This window comes from Bacillus rossius, chromosome 17 (assembly GCF_032445375.1).
Source record: "Bacillus rossius redtenbacheri isolate Brsri chromosome 17, Brsri_v3, whole genome shotgun sequence".
NCBI lineage: Eukaryota > Metazoa > Arthropoda > Insecta > Phasmatodea > Bacillidae > Bacillus > Bacillus rossius.
Window position 1 is genome coordinate 28,833,194 of NC_086344.1, and position 21,685 is coordinate 28,854,878.

The following is a 21,685-nucleotide window of genomic DNA, read 5'->3' on the forward strand; positions in this document are numbered from 1 at the left end:
ATAAGAACCTCGTTGATCTGGATGTATAAAAAATCCTGATCAAGTTTTTAGAAATTTTATTTAATGTTCACATTAAAGTTATTAACCACGGCGTAACCATAGGTAGGCTACGCCAGATAATTCACTTTTTAGTTTGATTCATGGCACAGTACCTGCATAGATTGTAGAATTTTGGTAATGAAATGGTTTTTATTGAGTTTAAGAAGCGCGCCATCTGACAAAACATCATGGACGAATTCTTTGATAGTAAATTATGTGAAAAGTAATTTTTTAATATATTTTTTTAATGTCTTGAAAACAATGTATGGCATCTTTACTTTGCATTTTTGTTAACAAAACTTGGTATGTTACGGTAAGTCTGCTTGTTTAAGGATTTTGATTCGCGTTGCACCCATATTACCCGATTATCCGGATTATAGATTGTTCGGATTGGCTTTTTGTCCCAGTTAGTCCGGATTAACGAGGGTTCAACCGCACTTGTAAACACAAGTCCTGCCACTTCTGCGAACGAGGCATATCTGGCTGTAAATGTTTGTGGGTGGGAGGAATGGAATACATCATCATAGCCCTCTGATTAAAATATATATATATATATATTTTTTTTTTCAATTAACCTCTCTGCAAACTTAATGAAGCTAAATTGCATTGATTTTCTTATTACGTCTTGGCTCGAGATTTTTTTTTCTTTTCATTTAAATCCTGGAAATTAATTCCCCCCCCCCCCCCCCGCCCCCCGGGAACCCACTACCCTGCCTTGTGTGTGTGCCATTCTTAGGGCCAGCGGAGAGAGACCTTTTGTCAAGGAAAGCCTTCTTTTCACAGACGAGAGAGCCTAACGCCCGATCGTGCATCTTAGGGTTTTTTTTTTTTTTTTTTGTTCATTGTAACTCATGATAACTAATGGTCAATAAGGTTGGGTTAGCTACATTATAAATACTTTAAAAACATTGTGGACGGTTGATTTGGTTATGATAGCTACATTAAAGAATACTGTGAAATCATGTAAACGGTTTCCTAGCACCTGGAATGCTACGTAGTAAAAAAAAGTTATTTGCTAATCAACCATAAAATGATTTTACAGTATTTTTAATGTAGCTATACCTACCTAATGTAACCAACCATCCACAATGTTTTAAAGTATTTATAAAAGTATCTAACCTAGCTTAATCGACCGCAAAATTTAATGCCACGCCGGTTTATACGATGAAAACGGGGGGGGGGGGGGGGGGGGGGAAAGCGAGCGTGAACTTCGGGAAACTTTCGGGTGTGGCTCTCTCGTCTGTGAAATGAAGGCTTCCCCTTTGTCAACGTCGAGATAGTCCGACCCGATAGCGATGGTGAAACACGCTGGTAATTCCTCCTCCTCCCCACCCCCACTCCTTCGCAGACGATGGTTTCCGGACTCCGTAGGCGTGGAAGGGGTTTGGCGAGGGAGTGTTGATGATTGGGGGGGGGGGGGGGGAAGTGGTGAGGGGGAGAGAGCGTATATAGAGGCGCCGCCAGGCGGCTTGCTTTTTTGAACTGCGCTCTTGATCTCTCCTAGGACAATGGCGGGCAGGTTCCAAGGAAACGGCTCTTCGGCGAGTCTGACGGAGTTGTCGGAGCTGCGGCGGCGCTACGCCAGCGACGACTCCGACCAGAAAGTAGAGCTGCTGATGGGAGGTGAGCGATAAGTACACAAGGGGTTTTGATTGTGTATCCGTGCGCCTACCGCCTCCCCATTCCCTGTCTAAACCTCTTGTGTCTCGCGCTTGCAAAATCATTTAACTGCGAAACGGGAACGATGAATTCTCACAATCCTCTCCCCCCTTCTTTTTTTTTCCCCATCATCGCCTCCCAAAGGGTTTGCTACAGATTTTCTTTTGGCCCCCTGATACATTATGTCACCAAAGTTTCTAAGTCTTTTTCCTTTGGTTGAAACTTCACATTTCCTTTTACTGCTTAAAAAAAAGGGGGAAAAAATTGCATGCACTGATCCATAAGTACACGGAACTATTTTTGATATTAATTGTAACAATAATTAATTATTTTATTTAATAAAATAATGGGGATAAGTTTTAACTAATAAATATGCTGAATATATACTAATTTATTTATTTTAATTAATTATTAAATAATGTAATAATTTGTAAGGCAAATAAATTTTGCATACGGAAAAATGAACTGACTTGTGTAAAAATACTCGACAATGCACTTTGAAAAGTTTGAAAACTCAATATCTATCACTAATATTTACAATGAATAAATGTTTTTGATTATACGTACCAGTATTTAATATAAAAAAAACTTAAGTTTATGTTTTAAAGGCTAATATATTAATATTTATATTTGTATGTGGCACTTTCAATTCTGTCAAATTTTTTTTTCATGCTGCACGCACATCGTAAAAAATAGTTCTCATATTTAATTATTTTTTCATAACTCGTCAAGTTACAATACTTCGGTTCCCGACGCGGTATATAGGTACACACACGCTCACACCACTCACGTTATCAAATAATTTTTTCTTTGCTCATCCCACAGCAAAAGACAGCTGCATACTCTCTCTCTGTATATGTGTGTGTGTATATGTTTATATATGTATATATTTATATATATGTATATCTATACATGTATTCTGTATATTTATTCTGTGTCTACGGCATGTACCTAGAATGAACTACCGAGTGGAATCAGGCTGAAAAATTCATTTTCGGTGTCTTAAGAAAACATTACTCGTGTACTTATTACACTCCTATGCTCAAGTTTAGCTGTGGTGTCAGTAATGTGATATTGGATATGCGTGAATGTGTGTGGATTATTGTTAGAAAACGATTACATATATTTATTTAGTTGTCTGTTTTGATTAGTTTTTATAAAATAGTGTGCCACATAATTTTTTTAAGGCTGTTTAAATGATAGCTTTAGATATACTTCTAAACAATATTTTAAACTAAAGTTTTAAATATCTTATAAGTTAAACCATGTTTATCACTTTTGCTATTTTTTAAGACAAGGCAGGACGCCTTAACTTGCCACGTAAAATAAGTCAATAAAATACAACACATATTTAAAATGAGAAATTTTCGCTGTAAAATTCAGGTAAAAATAGCTTTCAAATATTAATAACTTTTAAAACTGATAGTAAAGACATGACTAAATAACACATTACTTGTCGAAATATTCAATATTTATATTTTTGGAATACCTTTACTTGTCTAGAAGTTGCTTTAAAAAGTTTTTTTTAACGAATGTAGTGCGTATAAATTTTTGTCTTTTGAAGAAATACGTTTCGTAAGAACTATATAACTAGTAAAGAAATTTACATTTAAAAAATTTCGCTTTTTTATACCTTTATTTTTGTAAAATTTTCTTATAAAACATTTAAAGCCATTAAAATGTTTTTAAGATGTGTTACTAATAATAATTATTAATTATTAATTTCAACCAGAATTTCAGAAACACTTAGCACTATATCAAATTTGTATAATGGTCTTAAACTTTACTTGTGACCTTGTTTGTTTTGGGTACAGTCTTCATTTAAAATTCCGAAAACATAACTGTTAATTTATATAATTGTGATACAAGGAAAACACGTAGTTTTAGATACTGTAATATAACATTAATTAAGCTTTAAAAAAAAACCTCCCCCTTACACACATCCACCTAAGCTATCGGAATAGATATTCGCCGATGTATTTTGCGATTAGCTAAAATCATTGATGTGCTGCTTCTACGATTAGGCAAAGTTACTTTTTTTAGACTCTTAAACCAATGGGTAAAATCTCAAAACAAAAGTAGCATCAAATCATGCCTCAGCAAGTCTGTAACCAATGGACAGGTGACGTTGGCTCAGCTAAAGTAAGAGATCATTAAATTTGATAATATATATTTTTTAATCACTCAGAATTTCAGAGGGTGCTATAAATAAAAACAAACGCGTTTCCTTCATGGGTGCACAGAGATAAAAAAGCGTGTTTAATACCGACAATATTTGTTTTTAAAATGAAATAAATCAAGAATATTAACTGTCACAAATATTAGGTTTGCATAGTTTCGTATGTAACGAAGTGTAAATTCAGATAGAAAATTTTATTTTGTAGGGTGACCTATTCTTTTCTACTATGAAATATCAGTTTGGATCAACTCTGTTCCACCATATTAAAATAAGTATATGTAGTTTAACCAACAAAAAAAATTTGTTGTCTGTAAAGTCGGTTTACGGACGATAGTTTTAACGTGACAACGTCCTAACAAAACATTGATTAAATGACTTGAAAACACCGTGGTTTGTTATAGTGTTTATTCCCCCATTTTGGTTTTACCTTCGATGGCATGAGCTGCTCCGAACTTCTGCGCCCGGCTTCATTGCCTTCTTCCCGCCGTCTGGAAGCCACCAGCGCTTTTTATCGGGCGTCCTCTCGGCCAATGGAGCGGCCCTTCTGAAGCGCGCCAAATTCAAATACTGCGCACTTCTGCTCGCGCCTGTAATACTTGCGCTGGTTCTTTTCCACACGTGCGTTCAACAGGAGTTGCTTGTTTGTGAATTTCCTACCACCCGATGAATACGTTCCCCCAAAATTTGCGAAAAAGCCTTTTGAAAATAAATATGCTATTATCTCAGTTATAACAGAATACCGTCGTTAGTGTAAACGTAAATACTCTTACTTTTATCTTAGTTGGTAATTTATAGGTCTATTATTGAACTTACTATGAAAACTATTTCATAAACTGTTCGCTGTTGGAAACCTAACTAATTTAACGAATTGGCGTAACGTATGTGTTTGTAGCATGTGCGCACACGTGGTGATTATTAATCCCCCAAAAATATCAGTTGCTGGTTCATCGTGAAAAAATAATATGGAAAAATATATATGGCTTGACGGTATAAATATTTGTTATACGCCTTTGAAGATGCAGCTTAAATAAAAATTATATTGCAAATAATAAAGTATTTAAGATATAATACTAAGCATCTGTATGGTTACCCAAAAAAAAATATTAAAACCACTGCAGAACTTACTTTTGTAGTAAGTTTATTTAAATAATTTTTTTGTGTTTACATCTTAATACACCAACATTTTTTTTCTGACGTCATTTATCTCAAAATATTTCAGTGTATTTTTTTTTTTTTTTTATGACAGGTCAGATTTTCGGTTGGTGTAGAACTTGGTTTAATTAAACATTATCTAGACGCTTAGCGTTTCATGTTAAATACTTCCTATATTTTTTTTTTCGTAAAAGTGTTTTACTGCTAAATTCAGAGGTGTTTACCAGTTATATGGAGCACTTAGGAAGACCATCGTTAATGTGTATATATATAAGTATATATATACATATATATATATTGACGTGACAAAGTCCAATAGATCGATGAACGCCGGCTGCACGCACGAAAAAGTGTCCCGTTACGCACATTGTACCGTTACGCACATTGTACCGTTACACACATTGTACCGTTACACACATTGTACCGTTACGCACATTGTATCGTTATGCACATTGTCTCGTTATGCACATTGTCCCGTTATGCACATTGTCCCGTTATGCACATTGTCCCGTTATGCATAGTGTCCCGTTATGTGCATTGTCCCGTTATGTACATTGTCCCGTTATGCACATTGTCCCGTTATGCACATTGTTCCGTTATGCACATTGTCCCGTTATGCACATTGTCCCGTTATGCGCATTGTCCCGTTATGCGCATTGTCCCGTTATGCGCATTGTCCCGTTATGCGCATTGTCCCGTTATGCGCATTGTCCCGTTATGCGCATTGTCCCGTTATGCGCATTGTCCCATTATGCGCATTGTCCCGTTATGCGCATTGTCCCGTTATGCGCATTGTCCCGTTATGCGCATTGTCCCGTTATGCGCATTGTCCCGTTATGCGCATTGTCCCGTTATGCGCATTGTACCCATATGCGCATTGTACCGATATGCGCATTGTACCGTTATGCAAATTGTACCGTTATGCAAATTGTACCGTTATGCAAATTGTCCCGTTACACCACATCTCTCTCTCTCCCACTCGATTGTAACAACCATCGATTTTACTTTTTCGAGGCACATTAAACTTGAAACACTCCCATTCGTTTCCTACTTTTCCCATCATCGTCCTATCCTTAACAGAATAACACAGATTGGAAGAAGTTAAATAGCAAACATGTGTAAAAGTTATAGTTAAAATAATCTCTTCGTTAAAGTAATAAACATGTTTGAAATTAAGTGCAAATAAAAGTAAATTTATCAATTAAATTGTAGATTTCATTTCACTCCTCCTTTGTATCCATACAAAATAGTAATAATTCAATAAAAATGATTCAATTTTATTCATAAAAGTATGCAATCATTTCATCAATGTTTTGTTATGACGTTGTCACGTTAAACTATCGTTCGTAAACTGACTTTACAGACAACCAATTTTTTGTGTGTAATATCTTGGCTCTCAGTATGCGGAATTTTGGTTGTATTAATTTCGTGAATGGAACGGAAGTCGTGTGGAACAGAAATGTGTAACCACGCTGCTGGCATCTGTGGCGGATGGCACGAAGCCAATGTTCACCTTATAGCATTAATTGGTTAATGAATTTTAACAGGATGAGCAGTAATTTTAATACAAATCCTTGTCGAAAATCAGGTTCAATCAGAGCCGTTTAAATATATACATTTCGATCTGCAAATGGAATGATTCTATAGTCGAAGTAGCTGCTCCGGCAGCGAATTCTAGCGGCGGGTGAGGAAACTACCAAGGAATTTATTTTAAAACCAGATTTGTGTACATTTACAAAAGCTCGACATTGATTTAAGGATTTCTATGTTAAATTTCGTGTCTGATTTTGGTATTAATAGTGTATTTGCACTATTAATTATTTATTTATTATTTCCATATTAATAATGTATTTAACAGTGTGTTTGAGGACATATGTATGAAGTTAGATGTTACACATCTCTGGCGAGTACTGGAAGAGACACTCAATTTTCTTAATTTATTTATCAGTTAAACCGTTATCGGTAGTGGCTTATATTTTCCAACTTTTTGGCACCTCAAGCAGGTTGTTAAAATTACCAAGATAATGCGCGTGTGAAAATATTATTTACTTTGTTTCCAACTCGAATAATGATGTAGATAAGCTCGAGTCGTGTTGATACAGGTATGACCTGAGAAACATGAAGGCAGAAGAGATAAGCGTGTGATTGCTGTGTGTGGCCTTTGACCGGAAATGACTTTCAAGGCCACTATTGACGTCAGCGAAGACATAAAGATTAAAAAAATAAATAAACATCGGGGCGGTCAAGTGATACATCAACATCTGACCTCTGATATCAAAGTTCAAAAAACAATTGCAATAAACGTTATACATGCTGGAGGTTAGTAGAATGTTTAGTCATGTGAAATGAAGTAGGTACCTTTTTTGTTGTGATAATAATTAGCTCACTTCTTGACCAGGAAGTTTTAAGGGGTAGACAGTACGTTTAGGTGGTTAAGGCCTCTAGCATACACCTACTTCGCCCCTCAGAAAGATTCGCATGTGGTAAATGTGGCGGACGTTTCTCCCAAAAAATTGCGTTCCATCGCAGTATCGCCTCGCGTCCTGGGGTTAAGCATTGACGGACACTCCCTCCAATTCGAATAGTCTGGTGGAGGAGGCAGGTCTTTTACCGTTGCAACTTCGGGAAAATAATTTGCATAGTGGGGGACAAGCTCCAAATACTCTTATAGGCAGGACTTCTCTGTATAAACAGCACAGTGGAGAGTGTGTGGGAAAAAAAACCCTAGCAGCGAGAGGCGTGACAAAAAAATATATTTATAGCTAAATTGTTAGTACATTTGGGAAAAAAAATTGAAGATTGTTTATCCTCGTAAATGTTGTTACAAGTGTTAGAATTACAGGTCTCGAAAGGAAGATAACATTGAGTTTTAAATATTTTCTATTCAAACTATATGTTTGTTTTTTCCCCACTAATCATAATTAATTTAAACTTAATAGGCCAACATTTTTACTCTCCCCACAGGAGCTAGGCTCGACAGTGTGGCTGCTTAAGAGATTCCTCCCCCTTTTGGTTTGTTAACCCAGCCCTCTTAGAATAAGCCCTACTGGCCTGGGGCCCCCACGGCCGTGGATACGGAATGAGCCAGTATACGCGAAACAGGAGATGTGTTAGAGGTCCAGCTATGTCCAGAGGCTGAGGCTACCCATCCCAGCTTAGACACCACCTTCACCCCCCGTCCTCAACTAATCAGACAATTGGCTGCGTCCTTAGCCCTTAGACGTTATCAGCACTGATGGTGCCTATACCCCGTTCTACCACTATCACACTGGGAACCGTCAATCACCCAGTGAACCCGTGGTCCGGTGGAGGTTTTGTCTATCCAGACCTCTGCTAGCTGTCCGGTCTAGTACCGGAGCAGTCTCGTCGCTCACCACGTCGACTCCGCAAATAACTTTATTTATGGGAAGCCTTATTTTCACAGACGAGAGAGCCAAACGCCCGATCGTGCATCTTCGGTTTTTTTTTTTTTTTGACAACTCATGATAACTAATGGTCAATTAGGTTAGGTTAGCTACATTATAAATACTTTAAAACATTGTGGACGGTTGATTTGGTTCGGATGGCTACATTAAATATACTGTGAAATCATGTAAATGGTTTCCTAGCGCTGAATAGCTACATATTAAAAAGGTTATTAGCTAAGCAACCTTCGGGGGAGCTTCGGGTGTGGCTCTCTCGTCTGTGAAATGAAGGCATCCCTTTCTTTATAAGTCACAAGTTCTTTTGCTCTCCCGCACGGGAGCTCGGCTTGAAAGTAAGCTGTTTACCGTTCGTGTCTCACGACATCACACCGCCTCGCACCACTCAACCCTTGTCCGCCGAGCCGCGACAAGTTTCCCTCGTCGCCCGTCATCGCTCGCCAAATCGAGCCACTCACTTCACTGCCTCGCGGTCCCGGCTCTCCCACCTTTCACATACCTCCAGTTCCCGCCCTGGGGAAGTTCTCGTTGCCCGTTGCGTCTTCAAGGGTCGTCATGTCCGGGCTATACGTAGTGTAAACTCGAGTGTATAAATGTTATATTTTATTTTAATCTTTCTTTATATGGGAAAGTGTTTTTTTTTAAATAATATTTAAACAGTAATTTTTGTCTTACTTTGAATGTCAGACGTACGAAATTTCATCAAGGAGTACCAAAACTAGAGGAAGAAGATAGGGGCAGAAAATTAAGGTTTAATACCTACTTAGTATCAAACCAACTGACTGGGCTTTGTATTAAAAGATATTTTTTAACAATAAGTTTAAGACAAATTAGTAGCAAAAACAAGATTTTCTTTCAATTTTAGCATCCAAATCTATTATGAGTTACATAAAAGGTTTTTTCAAAAAAAAATTTCTAGTGGCTGTATTCTAACCTAGAATCTTGTAATTCGGCACCACGCGTTTAAGGGGCCCGCCAGTTCTTAGGTGTATCTGTGTCGGCGAGGCGGGATGATAAGTGCGACTCTCGCTGGTGCTTCTAGCGCGGTGTCGCCTCTAAGACTGTATGCGTATTATTGTTTAACTCGTGGGTGGGCTTAGACAAGTTTAGACTTTTCTGGGAAGCATCTCGCTTTTTTTTTTTTAATGTTGGTTAAGCAATAATTTCGGAACGTATCTTCCTTCTCCTTGCCTGTTCGCAACGCCTTTTTTTTTTGTTTTTAATTCGCGAGGACGGTTTTATCTGTAGTTCACAGATAAGCTATTTCGAAATGAACTTTTCGCGTGAATGTCGTTAGATTATCGAGCTTTTAATAAGAAGCATCATATCGAAGACAACCCGATACCTGACTAACTCTTTTAACATGCCCTGGTGAACAAACTCTCTAGGAAGAATTCTTCTCAGATATTAAATAGGGAAATAAAAATATATTCTAAAACCATTTTTTTTTATAACGAGGCACAAAATTTTCACCAGATGCCTACGTTAAAAATGGCAATCGAATCGGAAGAACGTTTATTAATCAGTATTTTTAAGTGACAACGTCTAATAAATCGATGAACGCCGGCTGCACGCACGAAAAAGTGTCCCGTTACGCACATTATTCCGTTACGCTGTGTCCCGTTACGCTCATTGTATGCTTGCGCCGCATCTATCTCTCTTCCACTCGACTGTTTATAAAGTGAAGTGAAAAGTTAATGTTTTTTTCATTACTTATTACAACAACAATTTCGGCAATAAAGGTTAATTATTCTTGCATTTTAAAAATCTGATTACTAGTACATATAATTTCAAGTATTTATTCTTTTATTATTAAAATAAAAACGATTCAATTTTATTCATAAAAGTATGCAATCATTTCATCAATGTTTTGTTATGACGTTGTCACGTTAAACTATCGTCCGTAAACCGACTTTACAGACAACCATTTTTTTTTTATTTGTAGAACATTAATCGAAGGCTTATTGCGAGAAAGCTTACAAACTAATATTTCAAGAATGCGCGTGTTCTAGATTAGGATATCTTAATCGTTGGCTGCAAGGCTAGAAGTCAATGACTCTTGACATTTATACACTTTTACTGGCTTCCATGATTCAGCGAAAAGAGTGATTCAAGTTATATGCTCAACAGTAAACGTGTTATTATGATTGGTTTTATTCACATCTTTTTTTAAGTTATTTCTTTAATCTACCAAAATATGTTCAGATTACTTTATTAATAAATGTGCTATTAATGACGTAAAATTCGTTTTAAACCTCAAAAAAATTTGAGAAATTACTTCCTATTAATGCAATGAAATTTTTTTAATCTCTTTTTTCAATTTTATCCTCTTTATAATCATATATTTAAATAATTGCTCCATAAATGTGCGCAGTGAATAAATATTTTCAAATTAATACCAAGTATTTTACGTGGAGACAATATGAGGCAAAATAATATATATTATATATTTTTTATTCAAAACAACACAATGTGCCTATTGATATAGAGTTAATGTAATTACGTATTTCTTGTTGTATAGCATTCCCAAAAATGTCAAACATCTCCCTTTTCAGTATATCCTAATACATACAAGGTGAGGGCTATTCCGACCAACAAATATTGACTTCAGGTTCATCATGAAAATAAAAGTTTCGAATGTGTAATACGACTTACGGAGTTGTTTGGCTTTTGGGTTGAAGCCTCTTATAAGGTAGGAAAACTTCTAGTAACCTCGATAGGTAACTGCTCCCTGATGATGGCGACTGCCATGTCAACCGAAACGTCATTGGTATATCTTTGCTTTCGAAGCGGGCAGATCCCAGAATCCAAGCTACCCCAGACAATGATGATTGCGAAAGCCAGCATTCTTTATTACTAAAACGTATGGTCGAAATCACGTTACAAGGCTGTTGTTCGCTTTTGAAGTTAGAGCAAAACTATAATAAATTAATTTATTATTCCACATGGGTGACGATTAAATTTAAAAAAAAAAAAATTATGTGAGCTAGTCTTTCAGTTCTCGCTAGAGATGTGTAACATCTAACCTCGGTAACAAGCACATTCATACGTTTCTCGTGTTTCAAATACACTTATGATACGAAACTCAAACACGAAATTTAACATAGAATTCTTTAAAAAATAAGGGACTCTGTACTTAGGTACAAAAGTTAGAAGTTATACTTCTATTGCATTAATAAATTATTAACCTTAAACATATTAAAAACATATAGAACATTAAGTATACGTGGGTATGTTTGTTTTTACTTTAACAGAAATCAATATGTAAATATTTCCTAAAAGCAAACCTTAACCTTATTAATTAAGCTGATTTCAACATTTCGGATTTAAGATACACACTTCAAAATGAAATTATTTTATTTTTCTTGGCGTCGAATAGGTATATGTAGGCTTAACAATAAATTCGTTGTGTCACTACAATATAATAAATGCTGCCCTATCTTTACATTTCAATGAAATTAAAAAGTGTTCAAAATTGTAATTTCATGATAGTAACGCCTATAGATAATAACACAAAGTAAAAATAAGTATAGTTGTACTATTATAAAGTTTTATTTTTTTAATACCTATACGCGGTGTAAATTCTGCGATGATCACGAATGCAATATATACGGATGAATCACGAGGATCCGCCATGCCATCTGCCACAGATGGCAGCACCGTGGTTACACATTTCCGCTTCATGCAACTTTCGCTCCGTTCACAAAATTACTTATACCAGATGGCGTGTATCGAGAACTAAGATGTTTTACGCATCAGAAATTGTGTTGGGTGGAGACGAGCCTTAAGCGGACTGCCAGTTGTATTTATCGAGAAGCCTAAGACGTACATAAAAATCTGCCCCTGCCTCGGGATTTGTTTTATTTTTTGCGCAGGAAAAATGAATTAAAAATTTAAAAGTGGTCGATTAGGTTAGCCACTTTAAAATACTTTAAAACACTATGGACGGTTAGTTAGGTTAGCATAGCTACATTAAAATAAACAGAGAAATATAAACATATATAAATAAACCCCGAGGTTGGCCGAAGGTGAATGTTCGGGCGTGTTCCGGCAGGGACAGAACTTGATGTACATCTTACGCTTCCCGTATTTATCTTCCTTGGGAAGCCTACGATTCACTCATCCTTCTGGACATACCCGAATACCCACGTTGGCAAGACTTCTTTCAACAGACGAGAGAACCTAATGTTCGATCGTGCATCTTCGGGTTTTTTTTTGGTTCATTGTAAATAAATATACAGCTCATAACTAATCGTCAATTAGGTTAGGTTAGCTACATTATAAATACTTTAAAACATTGTGGACGGTTGATTTGGTTAGGATAGCTACATTAAAAATACTGTGAAATCATGTAAACGGTTTCCTAGCGCTGGATAGCTACATATTAAAAAGTTATTTGCTAAGCAACCACAAAATGATTTTACAGTATTTTTAACGTAGCTATACTTACCTAAATAACCAAATATCCACAATGTTTTAAAGTATTTATAAGTACTTCTTGATAATTTTAAGAATGACGTCTTTTAAGTTAAACCCGCGCATTTGGAAAATAAATGCCCACGATTTTTTTTCCCAAAATAAAAACACCTGTTATTGGTACGGAAAAAAAAAGCGAGCATCAACTTGAGGAACATCGTGTTGGCTCTCTCGTCTATTGAAAAAAAGAAGGCTTGCCAACGTGAGTATTCGGGTACGTCCAGAAGGACAAGTGAATCGTAGGCTTCCCATCTTCCTTTCGCCGTCTCGGTGTGGGAAGCCTACAACTCACGTAGTTTCGGTTCCCTACCACGTTCGTACAACTTCGGATTTCTCTCAAAAATTGAAAATAAAGAATCTAAGGGTTAGGTCAGGTCAGGTCAGTCAGAACATGCTTGTTTTCATTGGAAGCTTCTGATTTAGCGGCTGAAGTGGTGTTAATACCAAAACGCAAAACTTCGGAAATCTTCGGAAATTCGGTGTGGACGCCGTGGTTGGTTGCCCCGCAGCTTACAGACACGACGACGGGCTGCCGTGGGTGCCCCCGGCGGTGCGCCTGGCGGAGCAGCAGCTGCAAGAGGACGCTCCCAGCGACCACCAGTACATGCCCTTCCTGGGAGACAAGGAGTTCCGGCTGCTCGCCAGCCGCGTGGTGCTGGGCCAGAACTCGCCGGCGCTCCTGGAGGGCAGGGTGAGTCGCGCCGACAGTACACCACCAGCTCCCCGGCTCATGTGAGGGTCAGGGTGGCTCACGCCGCCAGTACACCGCGAGCTCTCGCAACCCCCCAGCTCATGTGAGGGTCAGGGTGGCTCACGCCGCCAGTACACCGCGAGCTCTCGCAACCCCCTAGCTCATGTAAGGTTCAGGGTGGCTCACGCCGCCAGTACACCGCGAGCTCTCGCAACCCCCTAGCTCATGTGAGGTTCAGGGTGGCTCACGCCGCCAGTACACCGCGAGCTCTCGCAACCCCCCAGCTCATGTGAGGGTCAGGGTGGCTCACGCCGCCAGTACACCGCGAGCTCTCGCAACCCCCCAGCTCATGTGAGGGTCAGGGTGGCTCACGCCGCCAGTACACCGCGAGCTCTCGCAACCCCCCAGCTCATGTGAGGGTCAGGGTGGCTCACGCCGCCAGTACACCGCGAGCTCTCGCAACCCCCCAGCTCATGTGAGGGTCAGGGTGGCTCACGCCGCCAGTACACCGCGAGCTCTCGCAACCCCCCAGCTCATGTGAGGTTCAGGGTGGCTCACGCCGCCAGTACACCGCGAGCTCTCGCAACCCCCCAGCTCATGTGAGGGTCAGGGTGGCTCACGCCGCCAGTACACCGCGAGCTCTCGCAACCCCCCAGCTCATGTGAGGGTCAGGGTGGCTCACGCCGCCAGTACACCGCGAGCTCTCGCAACCCCCCAGCTCATGTGAGGGTCAGAGTGGCTCACGCCGCCAGTACACCGCGAGCTCTCGCAACCCCCCAGCTCATGTGAGGTTCAGGGTGGCTCACGCCGCCAGTACACCGCGAGCTCTCGCAACCCCCCAGCTCATGTGAGGTTCAGGGTGGCTCACGCCGCCAGTACACCGCGAGCTCTCGCAACCCCCCAGCTCATGTGAGGGTCAGGGTGGCTCACGCCGCCAGTACACCGCGAGCTCTCGCAACCCCCCAGCTCATGTGAGGTTCAGGGTGGCTCACGCCGCCAGTACACCGCGAGCTCTCGCAACCCCCCAGCTCATGTGAGGGTCAGGGTGGCTCACGCCGCCAGTACACCGCGAGCTCTCGCAACCCCCCAGCTCATGTGAGGGTCAGGGTGGCTCACGCCGCCAGTACACCGCGAGCTCTCGCAACCCCCCAGCTCATGTGAGGGTCAGGGTGGCTCACGCCGCCAGTACACCGCGAGCTCTCGCAACCCCCCAGCTCATGTGAGGGTCAGGGTGGCTCACGCCGCCAGTACACCGCGAGCTCTCGCAACCCCCCAGCTCATGTGAGGGTCAGGGTGGCTCACGCCGACAGTACACCGCGAGCTCTCGCAACCCCCCAGCTCATGTGAGGGTCAGGGTGGCTCACGCCGCCAGTACACCGCGAGCTCTCGCAACCCCCCAGCTCATGTGAGGGTCAGGGTGGCTCACGCCGCCAGTACACCGCGAGCTCTCGCAACCCCCCAGCTCATGTGAGGGTCAGGGTGGCTCACGCCGCCAGTACACCGCGAGCTCTCGCAACCCCCTAGCTCATGTGAGGTTCAGGGTGGCTCACGCCGCCAGTACACCGCGAGCTCTCGCAACCCCCCAGCTCATGTGAGGTTCAGGGTGGCACACGCCGCCAGTACACCGCGAGCTCTCGCAACCCCCCATCTCATGTGAGGTTCAGGGTGGCTCACGCCGCCAGTACACCGCGAGCTCTCGCAACCCCCCAGCTCATGTGAGGTTCAGGGTGGCTCACGCCGCCAGTACACCGCGAGCTCTCGCAACCCCCCAGCTCATGTGAGGTTCAGGGTGGCTCACGCCGCCAGTACACCGCGAGCTCTCGCAACCCCCCAGCTCATGTGAGGGTCAGGGTGGCTCACGCCGCCAGTACACCGCGAGCTCTCGCAACCCCCCAGCTCATGTGAGGGTCAGGGTGGCTCACGCCACCAGTACACCGCGAGCTCTCGCAACCCCCCAGCTCATGTGAGGTTCAGGGTGGCTCACGCCGCCAGTACACCGCGAGCTCTCGCAACCCCCCAGCTCATGTGAGGTTCAGGGTGGCTCACGCCGCCAGTACACCGCGAGCTCTCGCAACCCCCCAGCTCATGTGAGGTTCAGGGTGGCTCACGCCGCCAGTACACCGCGAGCTCTCGCAACCCCCCAGCTCATGTGAGGGTCAAGGTGGCTCACGCCGCCAGTACACCGCGAGCTCTCGCAACCCCCTAGCTCATGTGAGGTTCAGGGTGGCTCACGCCGCCAGTACACCGCGAGCTCTCGCAACCCCCTAGCTCATGTGAGGTTCAGGGTGGCTCACGCCGCCAGTACACCGCGAGCTCTCGCAACCCCCCAGCTCATGTGAGGGTCAGGGTGGCTCACGCCGCCAGTACACCGCGAGCTCTCGCAACCCCCCAGCTCATGTGAGGTTCAGGGTGGCTCACGCCGCCAGTACACCGCGAGCTCTCGCAACCCCCTAGCTCATGTGAGGTTCAGGGTGGCTCACGCCGCCAGTACACCGCGAGCTCTCGCAACCCCCCAGCTCATATGAGGGTCAGGGTGGCTCACGCCGCCAGTACACCGCGAGCTCTCGCAACCCCCCAGCTCATATGAGGGTCAGGGTGGCTCACGCCGCCAGTACACCGCGAGCTCTCGCAACCCCCTAGCTCATGTGAGGTTCAGGGTGGCTCACGCCGCCAGTACACCGCGAGCTCTCGCAACCCCCTAGCTCATGTGAGGTTCAGGGTGGCTCACGCCGCCAGTACACCGCGAGCTCTCGCAACCCCCTAGCTCATGTGAGGGTCAGGGTGGCTCACGCCGCCAGTACACCGCGAGCTCTCGCAACCCCCTAGCTCATGTGAGGGTCAGGGTGGCTCACGCCGCCAGTACACCGCGAGCTCTCGCAACCCCCCAGCTCATGTGAGGTTCAGGGTGGCTCACGCCGCCAGTACACCGCGAGCTCTCGCAACCCCCCAGCTCATGTGAGGGTCAGGGTGGCTCACGCCGCCAGTACACCGCGAGCTCTCGCAACCCCTCAGCTATTGTGAGGTTCAGGGTGGCTCACGCCGCCAGTACACCGCGAGCTCTCGCAACCCCCCAGCTCATGTGAGGTTCAGGGTGGCTCACGCCGCCAGTACACCGCGAGCTCTCGCAACCCCCCAGCTCATGTGAGGGTCAGGGTGGCTCACGCCGCCAGTACACCGCGAGCTCTCGCAACCCCCCAGCTCATGTGAGGTTCAGGGTGGCTCACGCCGCCAGTACACCGCGAGCTCTCGCAACCCCCCAGCTCATGTGAGGTTCAGGGTGGCTCACGCCGCCAGTACACCGCGAGCTCTCGCAACCCCCCAGCTCATGTGAGGGTCAGGGTGGCTCACGCCGCCAGTACACCGCGAGCTCTCGCAACCCCCCAGCTCATGTGAGGGTCAGGGTGGCTCACGCCGCCAGTACACCGCGAGCTCTCGCAACCCCCTAGCTCATGTGAGGGTCAGGGTGGCTCACGCCGCCAGTACACCGCGAGCTCTCGCAACTCCCCAGCTCATGTGAGGGTCAGGGTGGCTCACGCCGCCAGTACACCGCGAGCTCTCGCAACCCCCCAGCTCATGTGAGGGTCAGGGTGGCTCACGCCGACAGTACACCGCGAGCTCTCGCAACCCCCCAGCTCATGTGAGGGTCAGGGTGGCTCACGCCGCCAGTACACCGCGAGCTCTCGCAACCCCCCAGCTCATGTGAGGGTCAGGGTGGCTCACGCCGCCAGTACACCGCGAGCTCTCGCAACCCCCCAGCTCATGTGAGGGTCAGGGTGGCTCACGCCGCCAGTACACCGCGAGCTCTCGCAACCCCCTAGCTCATGTGAGGTCCAGGGTGGCTCACGCCGCCAGTACACCGCGAGCTTTCGCAACCCCGCAGCTCATGTGAGGTTCAGGGTGGCTCACGCCGCCAGTACACCGCGAGCTCTCGCAACCCCCCAGCTCATGTGAGGTTCAGGGTGGCTCACGCCGCCAGTACACCGCGAGCTCTCGCAACCCCCCAGAGCATGTGAGGTTCAGGGTGGCTCACGCCGCCAGTACACCGCGAGCTCTCGCAACCCCCCAGCTCATGTGAGGGTCAGGGTGGCTCACGCCGCCAGTACACCGCGAGCTCTCGCAACCCCCCAGCTCATGTGAGGGTCAGGGTGGCTCACGCCGCCAGTACACCGCGAGCTCTCGCAACCCCCCAGCTCATGTGAGGTTCAGGGTGGCTCACGCCGCCAGTACACCGCGAGCTCTCGCAACCCCCCAGCTCATGTGAGGTTCAGGGTGGCTCACGCCGCCAGTACACCGCGAGCTCTCGCAACCCCCCAGCTCATGTGAGGTTCAGGGTGGCTCACGCCGCCAGTACACCGCGAGCTCTCGCAACCCCCCAGCTCATGTGAGGTTCAGGGTGGCTCACGCCGCCAGTACACCGCGAGCTCTCGCAACCCCCTAGCTCATGTGAGGTTCAGGGTGGCTCACGCCGCCAGTACACCGCGAGCTCTCGCAACCCCCTAGCTCATGTGAGGTTCAGGGTGGCTCACGCCGCCAGTACACCGCGAGCTCTCGCAACCCCCTAGCTCATGTGAGGTTCAGGGTGGCTCACGCCGCCAGTACACCGCGAGCTCTCGCAACCCCCTAGCTCATGTGAGGTTCAGGGTGGCTCACGCCGCCAGTACACCGCGAGCTCTCGCAACCCCCTAGCTCATGTGAGGTTCAGGGTGGCTCACGCCGCCAGTACACCGCGAGCTCTCGCAACCCCCTAGCTCATGTGAGGGTCAGGGTGGCTCACGCCGCCAGTACACCGCGAGCTCTCGCAACCCCCCAGCTCATGTGAGGTTCAGGGTGGCTCACGCCGCCAGTACACCGCGAGCTCTCGCAACTCCCCAGCTCATGTGAGGGTCAGGTTGGCTCACGCCGCCAGTACACCGCGAGCTCTCGCAACCCCCTAGCTCATGTGAGGTTCAGGGTGGCTCACGCCGCCAGTACACCGCGAGCTCTCGCAACCCCCCAGCTCATGTGAGGGTCAGGGTGGCTCACGCCGCCAGTACACCGCGAGCTCTCGCAACCCCCCAGCTCATGTGAGGGTCAGGGTGGCTCACGCCGCCAGTACACCGCGAGCTCTCGCAACCCCCCAGCTCATGTGAGGTTCAGGGTGGCTCACGCCGCCAGTACACCGCGAGCTCTCGCAACCCCCCAGCTCATGTGAGGTTCAGGGTGGCTCACGCCGCCAGTACACCGCGAGCTCTCGCAACCCCCCAGCTCATGTGAGGTTCAGGGTGGCTCACGCCGCCAGTACACCGCGAGCTCTCGCAACCCCCCAGCTCATGTGAGGTTCAGGGTGGCTCACGCCGCCAGTACACCGCGAGCTCTCGCAACCCCCCAGCTCATGTGAGGGTCAGGTTGGCTCACGCCGCCAGTACACCGCGAGCTCTCGCAACCCCCTAGCTCATGTGAGGTTCAGGGTGGCTCACGCCGCCAGTACACCGCCAGCTCTCGCAACCCCCTAGCTCATGTGAGGGTCAGGGTGGCTCACGCCGCCAGTACACCGCGAGCTCTCGCAACCCCCTAGCTCATGTGAGGTTCAGGGTGGCTCACGCCGCCAGTACACCGCGAGCTCTCGCAACCCCCCAGCTCATGTGAGGGTCAGGTTGGCTCACGCCGCCAGTACACCGCGAGCTCTCGCAACCCCCTAGCTCATGTGAGGTTCAGGGTGGCTCACGCCGCCAGTACACCGCCAGCTCTCGCAACCCCCTAGCTCATGTGAGGGTCAGGGTGGCTCACGCCGCCAGTACACCGCGAGCTCTCGCAACCCCCTAGCTCATGTGAGGTTCAGGGTGGCTCACGCCGCCAGTAGGGTAGACCGGGGGAAATCGGGTCACGGGGTAAACCGGGTCATCATAACAAGATCTGCTATCTTGCGGCGAAAGAATGAACTGGAGTCTACGGAACCTACCGAAGAGTGCTGCTATCTTTCTATACAACCGTCCACTACAAGGCGAATATCGCCTGTGACAACATTCTGGTAGTCTGTGCGACATGAACCCGAACCTGTGCAGTCCTGGAGTGGAAAATTCTTAACAATGTAAGTTTTATTTTGTGTTACGTAAGCCTTCACGTTCGCATTTCGAAATAGTATTGTAGTTTAAGTAATGGAGTACGAAAATATGTACCCAATTAACATTCTTCTGCATTACTGAAGCTCTATATGTTTGACAGAATTTATAATATTTTTCTTTTTTTTAAAAAGTGAAATGGGGTAACTCGGGTCGCTGCCGTTGTGGTGAAACGAGTCACTGCATACAGTGGGGAAATCGGGTTGCTTCATATATTTGCTATATATTGTGAAGCACTTTATTCTTCTTTCTCAATTTTTTAGTTAAGGCCTATTCTAAATAAGAGGAAAAAATGAATTTAAGGCACATGACTCCAACTTTAGTTAAAATTAGTAAGTACTTATAATAATATTGAAGTTTAGGACATGTTAAAATAATAAAAATATTATCCATGTAAGTATAGAATCACGAGTTTACTGCCAAATGTGTAAGTGGAAGGAGCACCACAGAAGAAGTGAGAGGCCTGTTACCAACACCGGAAAAATTAACACCAAAGAGAATATAGGTGAACGAAAAACTGTTGCTTCTCTAAGGTTACTGTCAAAAGAGAATCGCACATTGTTGGAATCCAGGAAATTGAAAAGAAAGAAGCAGGTGTTAAATTAAGTTCAAAGCAAAGCAAAATTGAACCTCTGAAGACGAAGAAGCGAACAAAAACTAAAAACACATCCAAGTTGGAAATTTCGGAAGAAGGCCAGGATGATGAGGAAGATGTTCTCTGCAACATGTGCAAAATTGCATACAAAGACATCAGAAGCTGCACTGCTGGAGACTGAATTAAGTGCCAGTCTTGCAAAATGTGGTACCATGAGCGCTGTGTCAATGCTTTTCAGTGTAAACAGTTTGTATGCGGAATGTGTCTGTCAAAACAGTAAAGAAAGTCTGTTGACCCGATTTGCCCCACTTGTGATCCGATTTACCCCACTTCTGTCCAAATCGGGTCAAAACATTTCATTTCGCTTTTATCAAGTTTAATGTCAATTCGTAAGGAAGATTGGCTAATGTTTGTATGTAAATATGTACATAAATGTATGACTGACATTACTGTAGATTATTTTATGGTAAATTAATATTGGTTTTATACTTATTCAGGAATTTCAAAAAATTGACCCGATTTCCCCCGGTCTACCCTACACCGCGAGTGCTTGCTACCACCAGCTCCCGGCTCATGTGAGGGGCAGGGTGGCTCACGCCGACAGTATACACTATAGTACTTTCCTCACTTCTCCGACGCATCTGCGGATAATGGTGAGACATGCCGATAGTACATGCCGAGCTCTTACCTACAGCTCTCCAGCGCTTGTGATGACCAGGATATTTCACGCCGACAGTACACGTGATAGAACATATTTTTTTTTTTCAACGCATCTGCGGTGAAGGATGAACCGCGCGGACAGTACGTACCGAACCCTTCCTCACCTCTTCGGTGCTACTGAGGGTCAGGTTAAGTCACGCCGTCAGTACCTACTCATTTTCTCTCCCACTTTACTGCAAGTCACGGTGACAGCCCCTTTTTTCACGCGAGGTATTCTCAACAGTGAGATGGTCACTAGGTCGTGTAGTTAGATAGCTCGTCGAAACAATGGTAGGTATTTTTTTTTTCAAATGAATCGTAAACAGAAGCGTCCTATGCCCTTATTTTCCTACGGTAGGTTTGCAGACATGTTCGCTCGGTCTTTTTTAATACATATTTGCTGTCCGTGCATTGACAAATGTGAGCACCTATCAAATCATGCAAACCTTTCACTGAATATAATATATTATGTAGGTATGAAAATATTTTTTTTATTAAAAGTAACAACGTAACATTGTAAAAAGTAACCAATAAAACAGTTGCAGTTTTTAGGTAAGTTGGAAACTATATCATTATTTGTAACTACTGCTCAACTATTTGACAGTTCATAAATTTATGTTAGTTTATTGGTTATACGGATGTTGTGAGGTAATTTTCTACACTCGGTAAGCACTT

At 45.1% G+C, this 21,685-nt stretch overlaps 1 protein-coding gene across 1 annotated transcript in view; it reads left to right on the forward strand.

The window, feature by feature from the left end:
- The first annotated feature begins 1,529 nt into the window (after positions 1–1,529).
- The window catches only part of LOC134540834 (aspartate aminotransferase, cytoplasmic-like), a 50,695-nt gene continuing 30,539 nt past the window's right edge, over positions 1,530–21,685 (forward strand). The window contains exons 1-2 of the mRNA XM_063383803.1: positions 1,530–1,662; positions 13,437–13,618. Coding sequence (XP_063239873.1) covers positions 1,548–1,662; positions 13,437–13,618 — 297 coding nt within the window. The 5' untranslated portion in view covers positions 1,530–1,547. The remainder of the gene's footprint in view (positions 1,663–13,436; positions 13,619–21,685) is intronic.